General features: G+C 42.1%; 1 protein-coding gene across 9 annotated transcripts in view; it reads right to left on the bottom strand.

Moving 5' to 3' along the window:
• Positions 1-14,536, bottom strand: part of LTBP1 (latent transforming growth factor beta binding protein 1) — a 401,303-nt gene that overhangs the window by 36,949 nt on the left and 349,818 nt on the right. For 5 of the 9 annotated variants that reach the window (XM_060652189.3, XM_060652216.3, XM_060652199.3 and 2 more), the window contains 2 exons: positions 11,875-12,000; positions 8,219-8,362 (listed from right to left, as the gene is read on the bottom strand). The exons of 1 other annotated variant lie outside the window; for it this stretch is intronic. In XM_060652189.3, coding sequence (XP_060508172.1) covers positions 8,219-8,362; positions 11,875-12,000 — 270 coding nt within the window. The remainder of the gene's footprint in view (positions 1-8,218; positions 8,363-11,874; positions 12,001-14,536) is intronic. 3 more of the 9 variants (XM_060652208.3, XM_060652261.3, XM_060652269.3) reach the window with 1 other exon arrangement.

Below are 14,536 nucleotides of genomic sequence, written 5' to 3'. Positions count from 1 at the left end.
TCAGGTCTGGGCAGAGCGGGGTGAGGGGAGCAGTGGTCTGCGAAGGAAGTCACTGAAGGTGACAGAGAGCCCGGGAGGCACTGTCATGCAACAAGCGACAGCCGTGTTCCTGATTTAGGCACTGGGTAGAGGACGATGCCACTGAGACTCACCTCATGGCCTCAACTTAAAACGCAGGCAATAAATACCAGCCAGGTTGAATGAAGGTTCTTTGTTTTTGTTTCTTTTTCCAGCAAAGGAACAGAAGAGAACAGGGGAAGTGAGCCTGAGATAACAACAGGCTGGGGCTGGGCAGGTGGGGAGAAAGCCTGTGATTCATGGAGACAGTACTGGACACCGGGAATGTCAGAACAAGACCGGGGTGAAAGAGGAGGCTCCTGAAAGAAGAAGGACGTTCCGTGGAGAAAGAAAAACGGGTGTGACACACAGAGACGTGTGAGCAGGTGGCGCCCGTGGAGACAGAGAAGAGGCAGGATGTCACAACAGCAAGCGTCGTGGCAAAACGCTGTCACAGGTGCATTGTGAGGGCCTGTGAAGATGACTGGGACAGTAATGCCACATCTGAGGTGACAGGTAAAATATCAGGAAATGTTTAAAGGAAATGTACCAACCCCTCCTCGTTGGGCCATATTTATAGCAAATGCCAGGGCCCCAAATGACTGCTGCCGCACCAGTGTGGGCATCTCCTGTCTCAAGAACATGCAATGGCTCATATCCAGTTGGAGTCTGTCACTTGCATCAACTGCCATCAGTTCATTCAAACACGGACATCTCCTCACTTAAAAACTCAGATGTTATTTTACATCTTATATATAGCAAGTAAAAAATTTCATAAAGGTAAAAGCACAGTTTGGTAATTAGTAAATTCTTCTATGCTCTTTGAACGTGGGAAGAAACCTGATTCAACTTTTTTCCCCAACAAATGAGTATGTTATCCCTAGCCTTACCTACATTTATAGTATAGATCTATTACAAATACACAGTAAGACCTCAGGAGTTTTATGGCATTTTACAATGTTTGCATTTTAAATACTATGCTCTCACTGTCTTTCATTTTTTTTCCTATCGAAGGTCTTTTTTTCTAATCAGAAATTATTTTTAAAAAACTGTCTCAATGTTAATTTATTTTACAGGTTAACTAAACACATAAAAAAAACCCTACTCCGCCAAATGTAACAGTTCAATGATATTATATGTGGTTTCCTGCCTTTAAAAAAATACGTACGTACATAAAACCTGTAGCGGACCTCTCTAGGAGGAGAACAAGGATGCTCTTTGAGTTCAATTGTCAGAATCAGGAGGATGATTTACACGTGTCCCTTGACAGCAGGGAAACGCTTTCATTCTTCTGTTCTACTTGTTATTTAACCGAAAGACATGAAGGAACCATCCGCCCTACAAGGAAGTATAAATAGATCATTCCTCATTCAACTGTGGCCTCCAATCTATCTCGGATAAAACGAATCAGTACTTAATTCTACAGAACTAGCTGGGAATGACACCATAAATACAGAGGGGATACACTCTTGAATGTCAAGACGCAGTTTGATTCAAGAGGTAGTGAGTGTCTGCCATAGGTGAGGCAGTGAGCAAGGTTACAGGGGATGCAAAGATGAGTAAGGCAGAGTATAAGGGTCCTGCTGCCCTGCCAATGACTTTGGACTTCACGCTGTAGGCAGCAATAAGCAGCTAAAACTTGTGATGAGCACTGGGTGTTGTAGGTGGTGATCAATCACTACATCTTACACCTGACACTAGTGTTGCACTGAATGTTAACGAGCCGGAATTTAAATAAAACCTTGAATAAAAATAAATATAAAACCAGATTCATGTTTTGAAAACATCAATGGTGGCAACAGCAAGGAAGAGGAATCGGTGGGATGGAGGGAAGTCAGGAAGCTACCGCCATGGTCCAGGTAAGAGTTGTTGAAGGACTGGCCCAGGGCACTGGTAACACAGGAGCAGGGAGAGCTGAAGGACACTGTTGAGATAGAACTGGCAGAATGTTCTGGAGGCTTGGAGGAATGGGGAGAAAAATTAAGGTGTGATGTCAGGATTCCCAGGACTGATGTTTGGCAATTAATGAGTGAACACAGGTTGGAGAAGGGATGGTAATGAATTTGGTTTGGGGATAATTTCAGGCAGATACTCTGACAAGACACCCTGGGAGAAAGGGCCAATAATAGGCAGCTGGAAATAGGAGTGTGGCTCTGAGGACAGAGGCAGAGGCAGAAGATACTTGGCAGGCTGTATCACGTAAGTAAGAGTTGACTCAGAGAAGACGATTAAATATCCCAAGAGAAGAACAGAGAGTAAAAAGAGGCCTAAACATGCAACTCCCCGGGACATTATTATTTAAGGAATGGGCTGAGGAAAAAGAGTCTGGAAACGAGAAAGAAAAAGACCAGAGCAAGAGGGAGGAGGATGGGGGAAGGAATGTCCTAAATCAATCAGAAGGAAAGCAGGAGGAGGGAAGACGGGAAACCACGGTCAGTTGTTTCACAAGAAGGAATGAGCAGCGAGACGAATGGCTTTAGCATGTAGGTGCTCTCCACTGGCCCAAGGGAAAGGCGCTCTGCGCAGACAAGCCTGGGGGCCCTGGATCAAATGGGGGACAGTTCTGTGGAGGTAGGTGGAGCCTGGAGGTCCCCATCAAAGAATCTGGAGGCCAGCACAGTGACAGAGATTATTCCTGGGTGGTGCCACTGTGGGGGATTTTCATTTTTGATATATTTTCGTATAAGCCAATTTTCTGAGAAGAATATGCATTGTTTTAAATAAAATCACATGCATTATTTTTTTTTCAAAAAGAAAGCCAGTTTAAAAAAAAATGTTTGGGGCGCCTGGGTGGCGCAGTCGGTTAAGCGTCCGACTTCAGCCAGGTCACGATCTCACGGTCCGTGAGTTCGAGCCCCGCGTCAGGCTCTGGGCCGATGGCTCAGAGCCTGGAGCCTGTTTCCGATTCTGTGTCTCCCTCTCTCTCTGTCCCTCCCCCGTTCATGCTCTGTCTCTCTGTCCCACAAATAAATAAAAAAACGTTGAAAAAAAAAAAAAAAAAAAAAGTTTATTTATTTATTTTTAGAGAGAGACAGAGAGTGTGAGCAGGGGAGGGGTGGAGAGAGAGGGGGAGAGAGAATCCCAAGCAGGCTTTGCACTCCTGATACAGAGCCCCACATGGGGCCTGATCCTATGAACCCAGAGATCACGACCTGAGCCAAAACTAAAGGCCGGACCAACTGAGCCACCAGGTGCCCCAGGAAGCCAATTGTTAGTCATGGGGTCATCGGCCTCGAGAAGGGGAATGGCAAAGTGGAAAAGATCCCGGGGTTAGGTTCCCGCACAGCCCTAGCTGTGGGACCCTAAGAAGAGCATTCAGTTTCTCCTTGGGCCTCGGCTTCCTGACAGGTAAATACAGGAGCTGGGCTAGAAAACCATGAAGGTGCTTCCTAGTTGTAGAAGCCTAGGCTCTACCTTGTGATGTGAGAATAAGCTCTCAAATACATTAGAGAAAAATGGATATTTAAGAAAATGCTGCAATAAACTGCATAAAGAACAATTCTTCTACAATGCAAATAATCACTCCAGTTTATGTTGTATAATTTCTGATCTCGTTTATTTGCTTTTCTTCAAGTGAGGAATACCTGCCTCGATTATAACATATATCTTTTTTGTGTTCTTTTCCTTATACCTTCTGTTTTAAAAATAAGCTCAGTTCCTACCCCAGAGTCTCCTCTGTGCACCAATCAAGACAGAGAGCAGCATTCTGTGGGTAAGGCTTGAAGGCTGCAGTTGCCAAGACCACATATTTACTGCTTCTTTTAGAGTGCCCGAGGACATAAAGTTTTTATGGAGCAATTATCACAGGCACTGAGAAAATAAAAGCATCAGGCTGTATTTCATATCCATACCCTCTTACACGTGATGAGTGGCATGGACATTTTTTAGTTCTTTCTGTTGCAGGTGCTTTTAGGCAATGTACAACAATGTAAATCAGTGGCCAAAGGCCCAGGCAGTGAAAACCATTAGACCAGACCTAAAAAATATTAGGTGGGAGCCAAGAAGTAGTTTAGAAACAAAAACCCTAGGACATTAAAATTCAAAAGTACCATAAAGGCTACCTGGTACGATACCGTGCTGGGAAGGGGGTACCCTTCGACCAGTGGGTATCCCACTTGTTTTGGGACACGTCTAGGGAAACACCCGTAATTTCATGACCATTACCTATCCCTAGTTATTGGAAAATTCTGTGCACTGATCCACAATCTGCTTTCCTGACATCACCCCTTGGCTCCTGTTCTGTCCTCAGTACGATACCACTGTGGATTGTGCTACTGCTCATTGGTGGGATCCCCTCCGACTGGGGAAATTTAGCAGCTTAGTAAAATTCATCTTTCTTGCAAATTCATCTTTCCTTTCCAAATTACTTTTCAGGAAGGATGAGATCTGAGCTGTCGGTCTAGAATGTATATAGTGAAATTATTCTGAATCTTTGTTAAAAACCCTCACTTAAATTTGGTATAAAAAGTTTTGTTCTGTGTAACGGCAGATCCTTTGATTAGAGTAGGATACAAACTCTTCTAGATGGCCCCCATTTAACCAACTTGTTGCGTTAACCAATGTTCTCTTGCCCTCTGAAAGGCACCCAGGCCTGTGCCCACAGCAGGTGGAATGCTCACAGCCAGGAAGCTGCTCTTGGGCAGAAGCACACATTTCCTGCTCTCACATGCTGAGCTGTATGCTGACCAAGACTCATCTGTGATTATTCTCAAACATTCTGTGCCAGTGTATTAATTACTGTAATTATATAATTAAACAGTATATATACCAATAAAGTATGAATTGCGAGGAGTTGTTTATAGAACGAGTTAAAGACTAAAGTTGATTCAGTAAATGGAACGCTATCAAATTAGGTGTGGATAAGACAACTGTAGGGGCACCTGGGTGGATCAGTCAGTTAAGCATCCGACTTCGGCTCAGGTCATGATCTTCCGGTTTGTGAGTTCGAGCCCTTGCATCAGGCTCTGTGCTCACAGCTCAGAGCCCAGAGCCTGCTTCAGATTCTGTGTCTCCCTCTCTCTCTGCCCCTCCCCTGCTCATGCTCTGTCTCTGTCTCTGCCTCTCTCTCTCAAAAATAAACGTTAAAAAAAGACAACTACACAAAAATTGAGAAAAACGATAAAAATCTAGAGGAATTTTACACTCACGTACTTGGCAAAGGCCTTTAAATTCTTTCTCCCTTTAAAGTAGGTGGTGGAGATCATGCGTAATGTAGTTTATGCGAGACAAGCCATGCAGGACTCTTAAGAGTGGACTTGTACTCAAAACAAGTTCTCGGCCCTCCTTCAAAGATTGGCAAATGAATGTACATTGATACGCTTTAAGTGAAAATTTAAATATTTAGAAACTATATTATCTTTTCCAGGATTCCTAGCTTCAAATGCCTTTTCAAATGGCAGGTCAATTAAACAGCCCTGCTCAAGTCGGGCAGAGAAGTCTCCTCCTGCAGTTGACAGCTGGCCTGCCTCTCAGGACCCTGACAGAGAATTGCTCAGATGAAGATATCATCATAGACAATCTGAAGGCTGCATATAATCAGTTACAGTTCGCCAGGAACTCTGCAGATTGAGGTATGGTAGAGCTGCCAGAAACAAGATAAATTAGTCAGATTATACTGACATGGACCAATAAAAACAACTGGGTATGTATAATATTTAGCAGAAGCCAGAGAACTATGGGGAAAATATGTAAGAAACCATAAAAGAAAAGATTAGATACAAAGAGGAAGGAGAAACTATGTATCTATTGGCAGCTTTATGAAGCTGAGTATTCAAAACCAAGTTCTTTAAAAACGCAGGACAGTACTTAGTGAATTCTGACTGGAAGAACTTTCCAGAAAGAGTCAGTCAGTCGATGAGAGCAAGGACTCTAACGGAGGGAAAAAGGCAAAGCAAATGTTAGAGACTTTATTAAAGAAAAGCTTAAAAATAGGAGATGAGGAACAAAGCTTACAAAATGAATCACTGGACAGTTTTAAGCAGCAGTTAAAAAAATTTTTTTTCAAGTTTATTTATTTGAGATCTTGAAAGAGAGAGGGTAGAGAGAAAGGGAGTGAGAAAGAACCCCAAGAAAGCTCTACATCATCAGTGCAGAGCCTGATGGCGGGGCTTGAACCCACAAACCGTGAAATCATGACCTGAGCCAAAATCACGAGTCAGATGTTGAACCAACTACACCACGCAGGCGTCCCTAAGAAGCCATTTATGATGAACTACTCCAGTTCACCAAATATGATTCAGATGGTCTCACGATCCTATTAAGGTACTATTAATCTCCAAAACAAGAAATGAACAAACTTTAGGATCCCAGACATTTACCTAAACTGAATCTACGTGAAGTGAATGAACCATTCCCTGATGTTGCTGAAACATTCCAGCAAAAAAATACCTATCTAGGAAAAAACATAGTTAAAAAGGTCCACCATTTCAGAACAGATCATAAAAGGATGAGAAATAGATATCCCTTAAGTATTTGGATCATAGCTTACTATTTTAATACTTCATAGAGTACTCTGCCATTAACAAATGCCTTTTACATATAGGATTTTTTTTTTTTAAATCATAAAATTCTGTGAGGTAAATAAAACCTTTCTATTTTACAAGTGAGAAAACCAAACCTCATAAATGTGGAATGATATGCCCAAGCTTACACAGCTGGAAAATCGCAGACCACCATGGTTATTCCAATTTGAGGTAGTATAAGAAATTTAGAAAATAAAAGAAAAGGCTAAAATTTCCATTAATTCCAATAATTATCTATTTTATGTGTCCTCCTCTTCCCTCCTGCCACAGACTGTAATCACTGGAACAGCCCATTTTGTGACTTAACATTGTACTATATGCATTTATCTGGACTACGTAACGTTCGTAGGAATCATTTAATGAGTGTACAATATGATGATATGTGAATTATTTCAGTCAAATACTATAATACTATAATATAGTACACTATACTCTACTATAATAATGATGCTATAATACTATAATCTTTCAGTCAAATACTGTAAATTCACCATCATACCATGGGTGAGGCACTCCTCTACGGAACTAAAGACAAATAGGAAAAGGCAGTTACTTAACCAATCGCATTATGGGCCAGCCAGGTTTTTAACTGTGTGTTTGTTTTTGCTATTTTAGGAACAACTAAGATGAAAAGTCTTCTCGCTACAGCTCATGTGTCACAGAGGTGGTCACTAGAACGAGGAATAACCCCTCCCTCCAGCAATACATCACCTCTTCCCCCTCACAGACAGTGTTTTTGAATTACACATTATATTGTCTTTTTGTGTAATTCTGTAATTCTGTACCCTTCCCCTCTATATCTAACAATTAAGAAGAATATGTGTATGTGAAGATATTTTTAAATTGCATTTCCTTTTACTTGCAAAGATGGTTATTTCATACAGAACAAGTGTGCCCTGTTGAGAAGAGTGAGAGCACTCTTAGACACATGGATAAAAACAACCGAGATTGAGCAAGAAAGTCAAATGGCCAATGTTTCATTTTATTTGGCTCTCAAGTAATCATTTGGTCTTTTGCTTTCGTTAAAATATAACCAGGCTATAGCTACATGGCACAAACTAAGAGAGTGATTTGGAAGTTGATTAATTTATCTGGAAAACCATCAGTTCTCCATTTCAATTCGTGCCCTGACGACACAGACTAAATCAAATTTTAAATGAACGCAAACACAGCCACTCTCTGGGCCAATTTCTGAAAAAACACCTTAAGTATTCCAAGTGGAAGTCTTTGTAGATCCTGAGAGGCCTATATGTTGCTTTTAATTTAGAGAAGTGTCAAGACACGTTTCTCCAAGGGCCAAGAAAGAAAGATTATGCAACCTAATGAGATGATGCCATATTAAACCCTGAGCTGATGGCTCTCTCTGAGTTTTAAGCAATTCCCAGTGAATGTTCTCATCATTTTGGATCCTTTACCCTACACATGGCGTCTCTGGGTTGGAAAGCACAAGAGAGGCCATCTAGCTCAGAGTTGTCACTGACCACATCCTAATTCACTGATAAGGCAGGCTTGGAAAAAGCATGGAAGCTTCCAGAGACAGCAGTGTGCCAGAACATTCGGTTATTTCTTACCTCACTCCCAGAGTGTTTGGCCCAAACCAGTGTAGGTACAAGTCCCCAGGAGGAGCCACTGTGACTTACCTCCCGAGGCCCGGGAGCGACACTCCCCGGTCATGGGGCTGTATTCCTGGTTTTCATCAGCACACACACAAAGGAAGGACCCTTCCACATTTTCACAGAAGGCTTCACCACATACCCCACTGAGCAGCTCGCACTCGTTCACATCTGGAAAAGGGAGCACAGATCAAGTCAGGTGTGTGCCTCACCCCTGACAGCTCTCTGTTTTACCAGCTGCACCAGGGCTTGTGGTGGCCACTGGTCACAAATGGTCCCCAGGGAGCAATCAAACCCTTCTAGTATTCTGGGGAAGGGGCTCCTAAAGGCCAGGCTGCACAGTTTGGTTTGTGTAAAAGGACCGTGAAAACACAAAGCAACGTTTCCAAATTCCAATTCCTCTTTAAAGGAATCAAGCATTGCATGTACACTCTGACCATGTAACTTTCTCTTCCTCAACTTTTGACATAATGAGGTCTTAAATGAAATGACAATGTACTCTGTTTTAAATTCAAGGAATATTAGCAAAACTGGCACTTCAGAAATAACATTTCATACATTCGTTAAAAACATTGCTTTAAATCTACTCATATAACTAAAAATACAGTTCTCTAGCCGCCAAGATGTCCATAATTCTACAACCAGAATTCAGGTTGTGTATCCCTTTGGGGAATAAAGGAAAGACCCCTGTAAATATTTGCCAGCATACATTAATCATTCGCATGAAACAAAGTGTTCCAATAACTTATCACTGACCGTGCCTCTAAAAATTCTGTGGGTGTTCCACAGTGTAATTTCTATTTTGCTAAGTGTTTTTCATCTGGACTTTATACTTAATTAAAACACAGTCCAGGAATCTACTAATGAGTACATTTTATTCGATATTATACAAACACATAGCCCTAAAAAAAGGCTAATCCTAATGTCTGACCTTGCCCAATACTACCTCTTACCTGGTATCTTTCAAAGAAATTTTATTAATGAATGTCCAATTCAACAAAGTACCTGACTTGACATCTGAAATGCTCATGTATTTTATGCATTAAACATGTACAAACATCAGCTTTCGTGAGCGTGCTCTGAGATGGTTTATACAAAGTTAAATATTTGAGCAATTACCCAAATCATTCAGGGGAAAAGATCTTATTTTCACCTGCTATACCCAGTTAATTGGACAAAAAGTTTATGTATCTTGACTTATTTGGATAATTACCTCAGTTTTCCATTTCACTTTGTATATAAACAGATATTAACCTAATAAGCTGGGTTTTGCTTATGAAAAGGTATTATAACATGAAGGAAAGCAGAGAGTTGGCATATTTAATCAACCCAGACAGTCATAATTTAGACCAGAAAAATTGACTTTAGAAATGTGCCAGTTCATACTTATCAATTTGGTAAATGTCAAGTGGGACTTTCTACTTTCTAGCATGTATCATTTACACGACTATTGAGATCTCTCCCACCAGAATGAATTTACTCAATCCAAAAATATTTTCTAGTTTGTGTCGCTGGGCCAGGCACTGGGGAAATGATGGCCTGACTCCTGTCTTCATGGAGCTTACAGTCAAGTCAGGGAAGTCAACCAGATCATCTCACAGGCCACAACAGATGGAGCAGTGGACCTTACGTGAAGGGGTGGGTTAGGGAAAGGATATTGGAGCCAAGTTCCAAATGAAGGATGAGTGGGTAACAAGCAGAGCTGGTGGGGATTTGGGGGAAGTGAGGGTGCAGGAAGGATCCAAGAAGAGGAAACAGCATGGCCAAATTTTGGTCTCAGGGCTGATTCAACTCTTAAATTCTACAGAACACCCAGCATGAAGTACATATATTAGGTGCTCAGTTAATATTCTTGAGAGTGAATGAGCAAATAAAATGACACCTCTGAAGCCCAATAAAATGATAACAAATATTCCTTCTCTAACGGTGGTGTTTTGTAGGCTGAAATGACATGTCAAGATGGGTTTGGTGCACTCATCTGACTGGTTAGAAGTGAACATTAATTGGGGGTTCAGGAGCTGCGTGATGTCAGTGGCCCGACACCTAATATATCTCATCATGCAACAGTTAAAATTTACTGCGCACACACAATAGGCCAAACATTAGTCCCGGGCAGGGGAGACAGACAAGGCTCTCAACCACAGGATCTTGAGGCCTTGAGGAAGGTGGCTGAGGCAGGACACACAGACAGACAATTCCCCCTAAAGTGTATAAATACTATGATTGCACCTGCTGAAGGTATGCTGGAAGCAGAAGGAGGGGTCAGAGCTGAGCTTGAGAGAGATGATGGAGCAGGGACAGTGTCTGGGAGAAGAGTGAAAGTATCTTCAGGAGTAAGTGGGATGAGCCCAGGCAAGCAAGGGGAGGTCGGGAGGCTCTTCCCTTCCCGGCAAAAGGAGCAAACAACAGCCCAGTGACTTCACAGTTGCATGGGCAACCACAAGTGGTTGTAAAAGGTGCAGAAGGAGGCAGTGAGGCTGAGAAGTGGGAGCCAGATCACAGGACCTGTTTAGTCAAAATATTTACACAATTTTTATGGCCTGTATTTTAGCGCAAAGGAGATTAAAGTCGGAGTTGGAACTAGCAATTATGACAGTGCTGGTTTAAAAGCCGTGACTACTCAAGTGAGCGATTTCATCACTAAACCTCCAAATCGACTTTGCTTTCCCCGTTTCATCTGCACAGGAAATGAATTAATGCTTTTAATTGCAGATGTTCAAACTAAGAAGTTGCTAACTCCTCCTCAGATGTTATCTGCTGTGAAAATGAACAGAGTAAGGGTAAAGAAAAAGTCTGATTGTCTGTGATGTTCTGAATTTAACCTATCTTCTTTCTCATTTAATGGTTCTAATTGCAAATGTTTCCCAATGAACGCTATTTAAGGAACTCAGAGCTGGGGTGGCTGGGTGGCTCACTCAGTTAAGTGTCTGACTTTGGCTCAGGCCATGATCTCACGGTTCGTGGGTTTGAGCCCTGTGTCGGGCTCTGTGCTGACAGCTCGCAGCCTGGAGCCTGTTTCAGATTCTGTGTCTCCTCTCTCTGTCCCTCCCCTGCTCATGCTCTGTCTCACTGTCTCTCAAAAATAAATAAATCTAAAAAAAAATTTTTTTTTTAATTAAAAAAATCAGAGGTGATCAGAAAATGAAATATGAAATATGTTGTCTATCTGAGCATGGGCTGGATCCTGTTCTAGGACATCTGATGATATTCAAGATTCCTTCCAGCTCCGTCAATCCCAGACAGACCAAAGAAATATAGTTGCACAATCCGAAGCATCATTTTACGGGTGTCATTCCTGGAAAATGAAACTCTTGCCAACACTTTTCCTTAAATACACCGCCTAAGGAGGTACATCTTGAAGACAGACAAGCTACACCACACACCAGACTATTTCCTGTGCAGGAGGGACTCTTCCAGAAGGGCTCCGAACCCGCAGCTGAGTTTCAACAGATGTTCTTTTTTAATATATGTGAAATTCCAAGCCCTACTTCTCTAGTTCTTAATGTCCTGAACAATTTCAGAAGCCATCCTTCTGCGCATCCCCAAAATTGTGTGACAAAATCAAATGATGATGAATTCTGCCCAAATTACCTTGTTTATTACAACCTCTCCTGCTGTTGATTACATTTAAGTGGGGGAGAGGGGATGTGAAACACGTTGGGGAAAGAAATCTAAAAACTCACCCACACACCCTTGCCCATCCTGTGGGGCCTGAAAGCCCTGATAACAGAGGCAGCGGAAGGAGCCAGCCGTATTGTCACAAAACCCGTGACTGTCACAAACAGTGTTGTTTACACATTCATCAATATCTGCAAAAAAGACATCTGACATCAGACACAAAGCACAGACTGACAAACACCAGATATTAATGGATAGACAGAGGTGCTCAGCACACCCCGGTTAGCATGAGATGATCATGTTTACACAGAATGAACTTTTAAAACATTTTACATATCAATAAAATGTTTTGATGAAAATGTCTTCATAGACAAATGTTGGGCTCTGTGAGAAAACATTTACTTTGCCTCAGGAAATGTTTTCAAACGGAAATGACTGCTGTAATTGCCATGGTCATATTTTCTACATGTTTTCTACCCTTTATTTCCAAGGACAGTATACTCCCCTACAAGGGAAATACGTGAAAGTGTGGTCACCTTTTTGGATCGTGGCCCATGCTCACAGTTCTATCTGAGGAGGTGGGGCCAACAGAAGCCCTGACCTGCCTGGCTGTTTCTCACTCAACCCTACAGATGACCTTGGTCAAGTCTCAACAGCATTCCCAGGAAGGGAGGAGAGAAGGAGTGGGAGGAGGGCGAGGAAGACAGAGAATCTGATGAGTTCAGCAGAGTAACCAGCCTGTCTTGACTTATTCACAAGAGAATATCTGCTGTCACCAAGTTAGAGTCACTTAAGGTCCTAAGCATCAATCTGCTCCAACTAACTAGCAGTGGCCGACTTGTAAATTCACTGTGTTCCCTATAAACATGATGGTAGTGGTCCTGAGCCTTTTTTCCCCAATAAAAATGTTCTCATAAAAGTGATGTCTCAATTATAAACCTATAAACAGACTTTGAGATATACTTTTTTATCGTTACAGTGACTAATTTACTTCTCCCTTTTGTTCTCATCCCCCTTCTCCTTGTTACAGCCACACTCCACATTTCCCTCTGTTGGGTTCTGTCCTTTCTGCCTTTGGATTACATGGTCCCCAAATATAGGCTTTTGGAGAAACAATTAAGAAAATGCAATTACTGCATCCAAATGCATGGGAAGATAGCAAATGGTTAAAAAAAATGATATGCAGCCCTTGACAGAATTTAGTTTGGAGGAGTTAAAAACACTGAACTTTCCTCTTCTTCACTTTTCTTTAAAGTTTTAAGTAATCTCTACACCCAACATGGAGCTTGAATTCACGACCCTGAGATCAAGAGTTGAGCAATTTTTCCAATGAGCCAGCCAGGCACCCCTGCTCTTTCTAAATTTGTTAACTCCGAGTCAAGAAATGTTCTAGAAGAAAGAGATGAATGCAATAATTATTTGGTGGCTGTCTCATCTCCTTCCCTCACTTTCTAACATAATCAAGAGTAAGTTCAGAGACTGTATCACTTTTGAATTGTAAAAAATAAGTGACCACCCACTTTTCTTAATTTTCTCTACACAAACAAAGCTGTCCCTTCTCCTTTCAAGGCCAAAGTTCTTTCTCCCCTCCTTACCAGTCTCTCCTCCCTCTAGTCCTACCTGAAGCATCCTCAGTTACTTCTACCCTCACTGACTTCAAAAATGTTAAAATTTCAGGGGCGCCTGGGTGGCTCAGTCGGTTGAGCGTCCGACTTCGGCTCAGGTCATGATCTCACAGCTTGTGGGTTCAAGTCCCAGATCAGGCTCTGTGCTGACAACTCAGAGCCCTGGAGCCTGCTTCAGATTCTGTCTCCCTCTCTCTCTGCCCCTCCCCCGCTATGCTCATTCTCTCTCTCCCTCTCTCTCTCTCTCTCTCTCAAAAATAAATAAACATTAAAAAAATGTTAAAATTAAAGAAAAACATATTAAAAGCTCTTGGAAAAGCATTAACTTACTGATGATGTCACCTACTGTGCTTTTCCATTCATTCCATTGCTGCAAAATGTCTCAAAAGAACTATCTACACGCACTGCCTTTGCTCCTCACCTATCTCATCAGTAAAAACAAGTAGTAACCATACTACTACCAGTGATATTGGTATAGTCCTAAAATTACTGTGAGGACTCAACAAAATAACATGTATAAAGTGCTTATAACATTGCCTGGCATGTGACGGGAAGCAGAAAATATAGGCCAACCGTTATTATCACTATTATTTCTCCTCCTCTTCCTTCATGACCTACAAACTCACTTTCTCCCTCTTTATTCAAAGAAGCTCCTCTGAGAAAGGCCACCAAAGGCTGACCTGTCAGTAAAGTTGATGGTCATTTTCCAGTCGGTCATCACCATCATCCTTGACCTTCAAGGCTGGCCAGCTGCCACCTTCAACTCTCTCTTTCATATCCCACAGTGAAATATTATTCTTGTTTGACTTTTAAAACTTTTTAATGTTTATTTTTGAGAGAGAGACAGAGAATGCACGGGGGAGGTGCAGAAAGAGAGGGAGACACAGAAGCCGAAGCAGGCTCCAGGCTCTGAGCTGTCAGCACAGAGTCTGACACAGAGCTCGAACTCATGAATTGCGAGATCATGATCTGAACGAAGTTGGATGCTTAACTGACTGAGCCACCTGGATGCTCCAATTCTTGTTGGACTTTTAACTGCTTTGGCTGGACCTCACCCTTTTGCAGCCTGAAGGTGGGTCTGCCAGGGCTTGGGCCTCCCTAG

Source organism: Panthera onca, chromosome A3 (assembly GCF_046562875.1).
Source record: "Panthera onca isolate mPanOnc1 chromosome A3, mPanOnc1 haplotype 2, whole genome shotgun sequence".
In the NCBI taxonomy this organism is placed as follows: domain Eukaryota; kingdom Metazoa; phylum Chordata; class Mammalia; order Carnivora; family Felidae; genus Panthera; species Panthera onca.
Note: the sequence above shows the minus strand (reverse complement) of the source record. Positions and strands in the feature narration are given on the sequence as shown.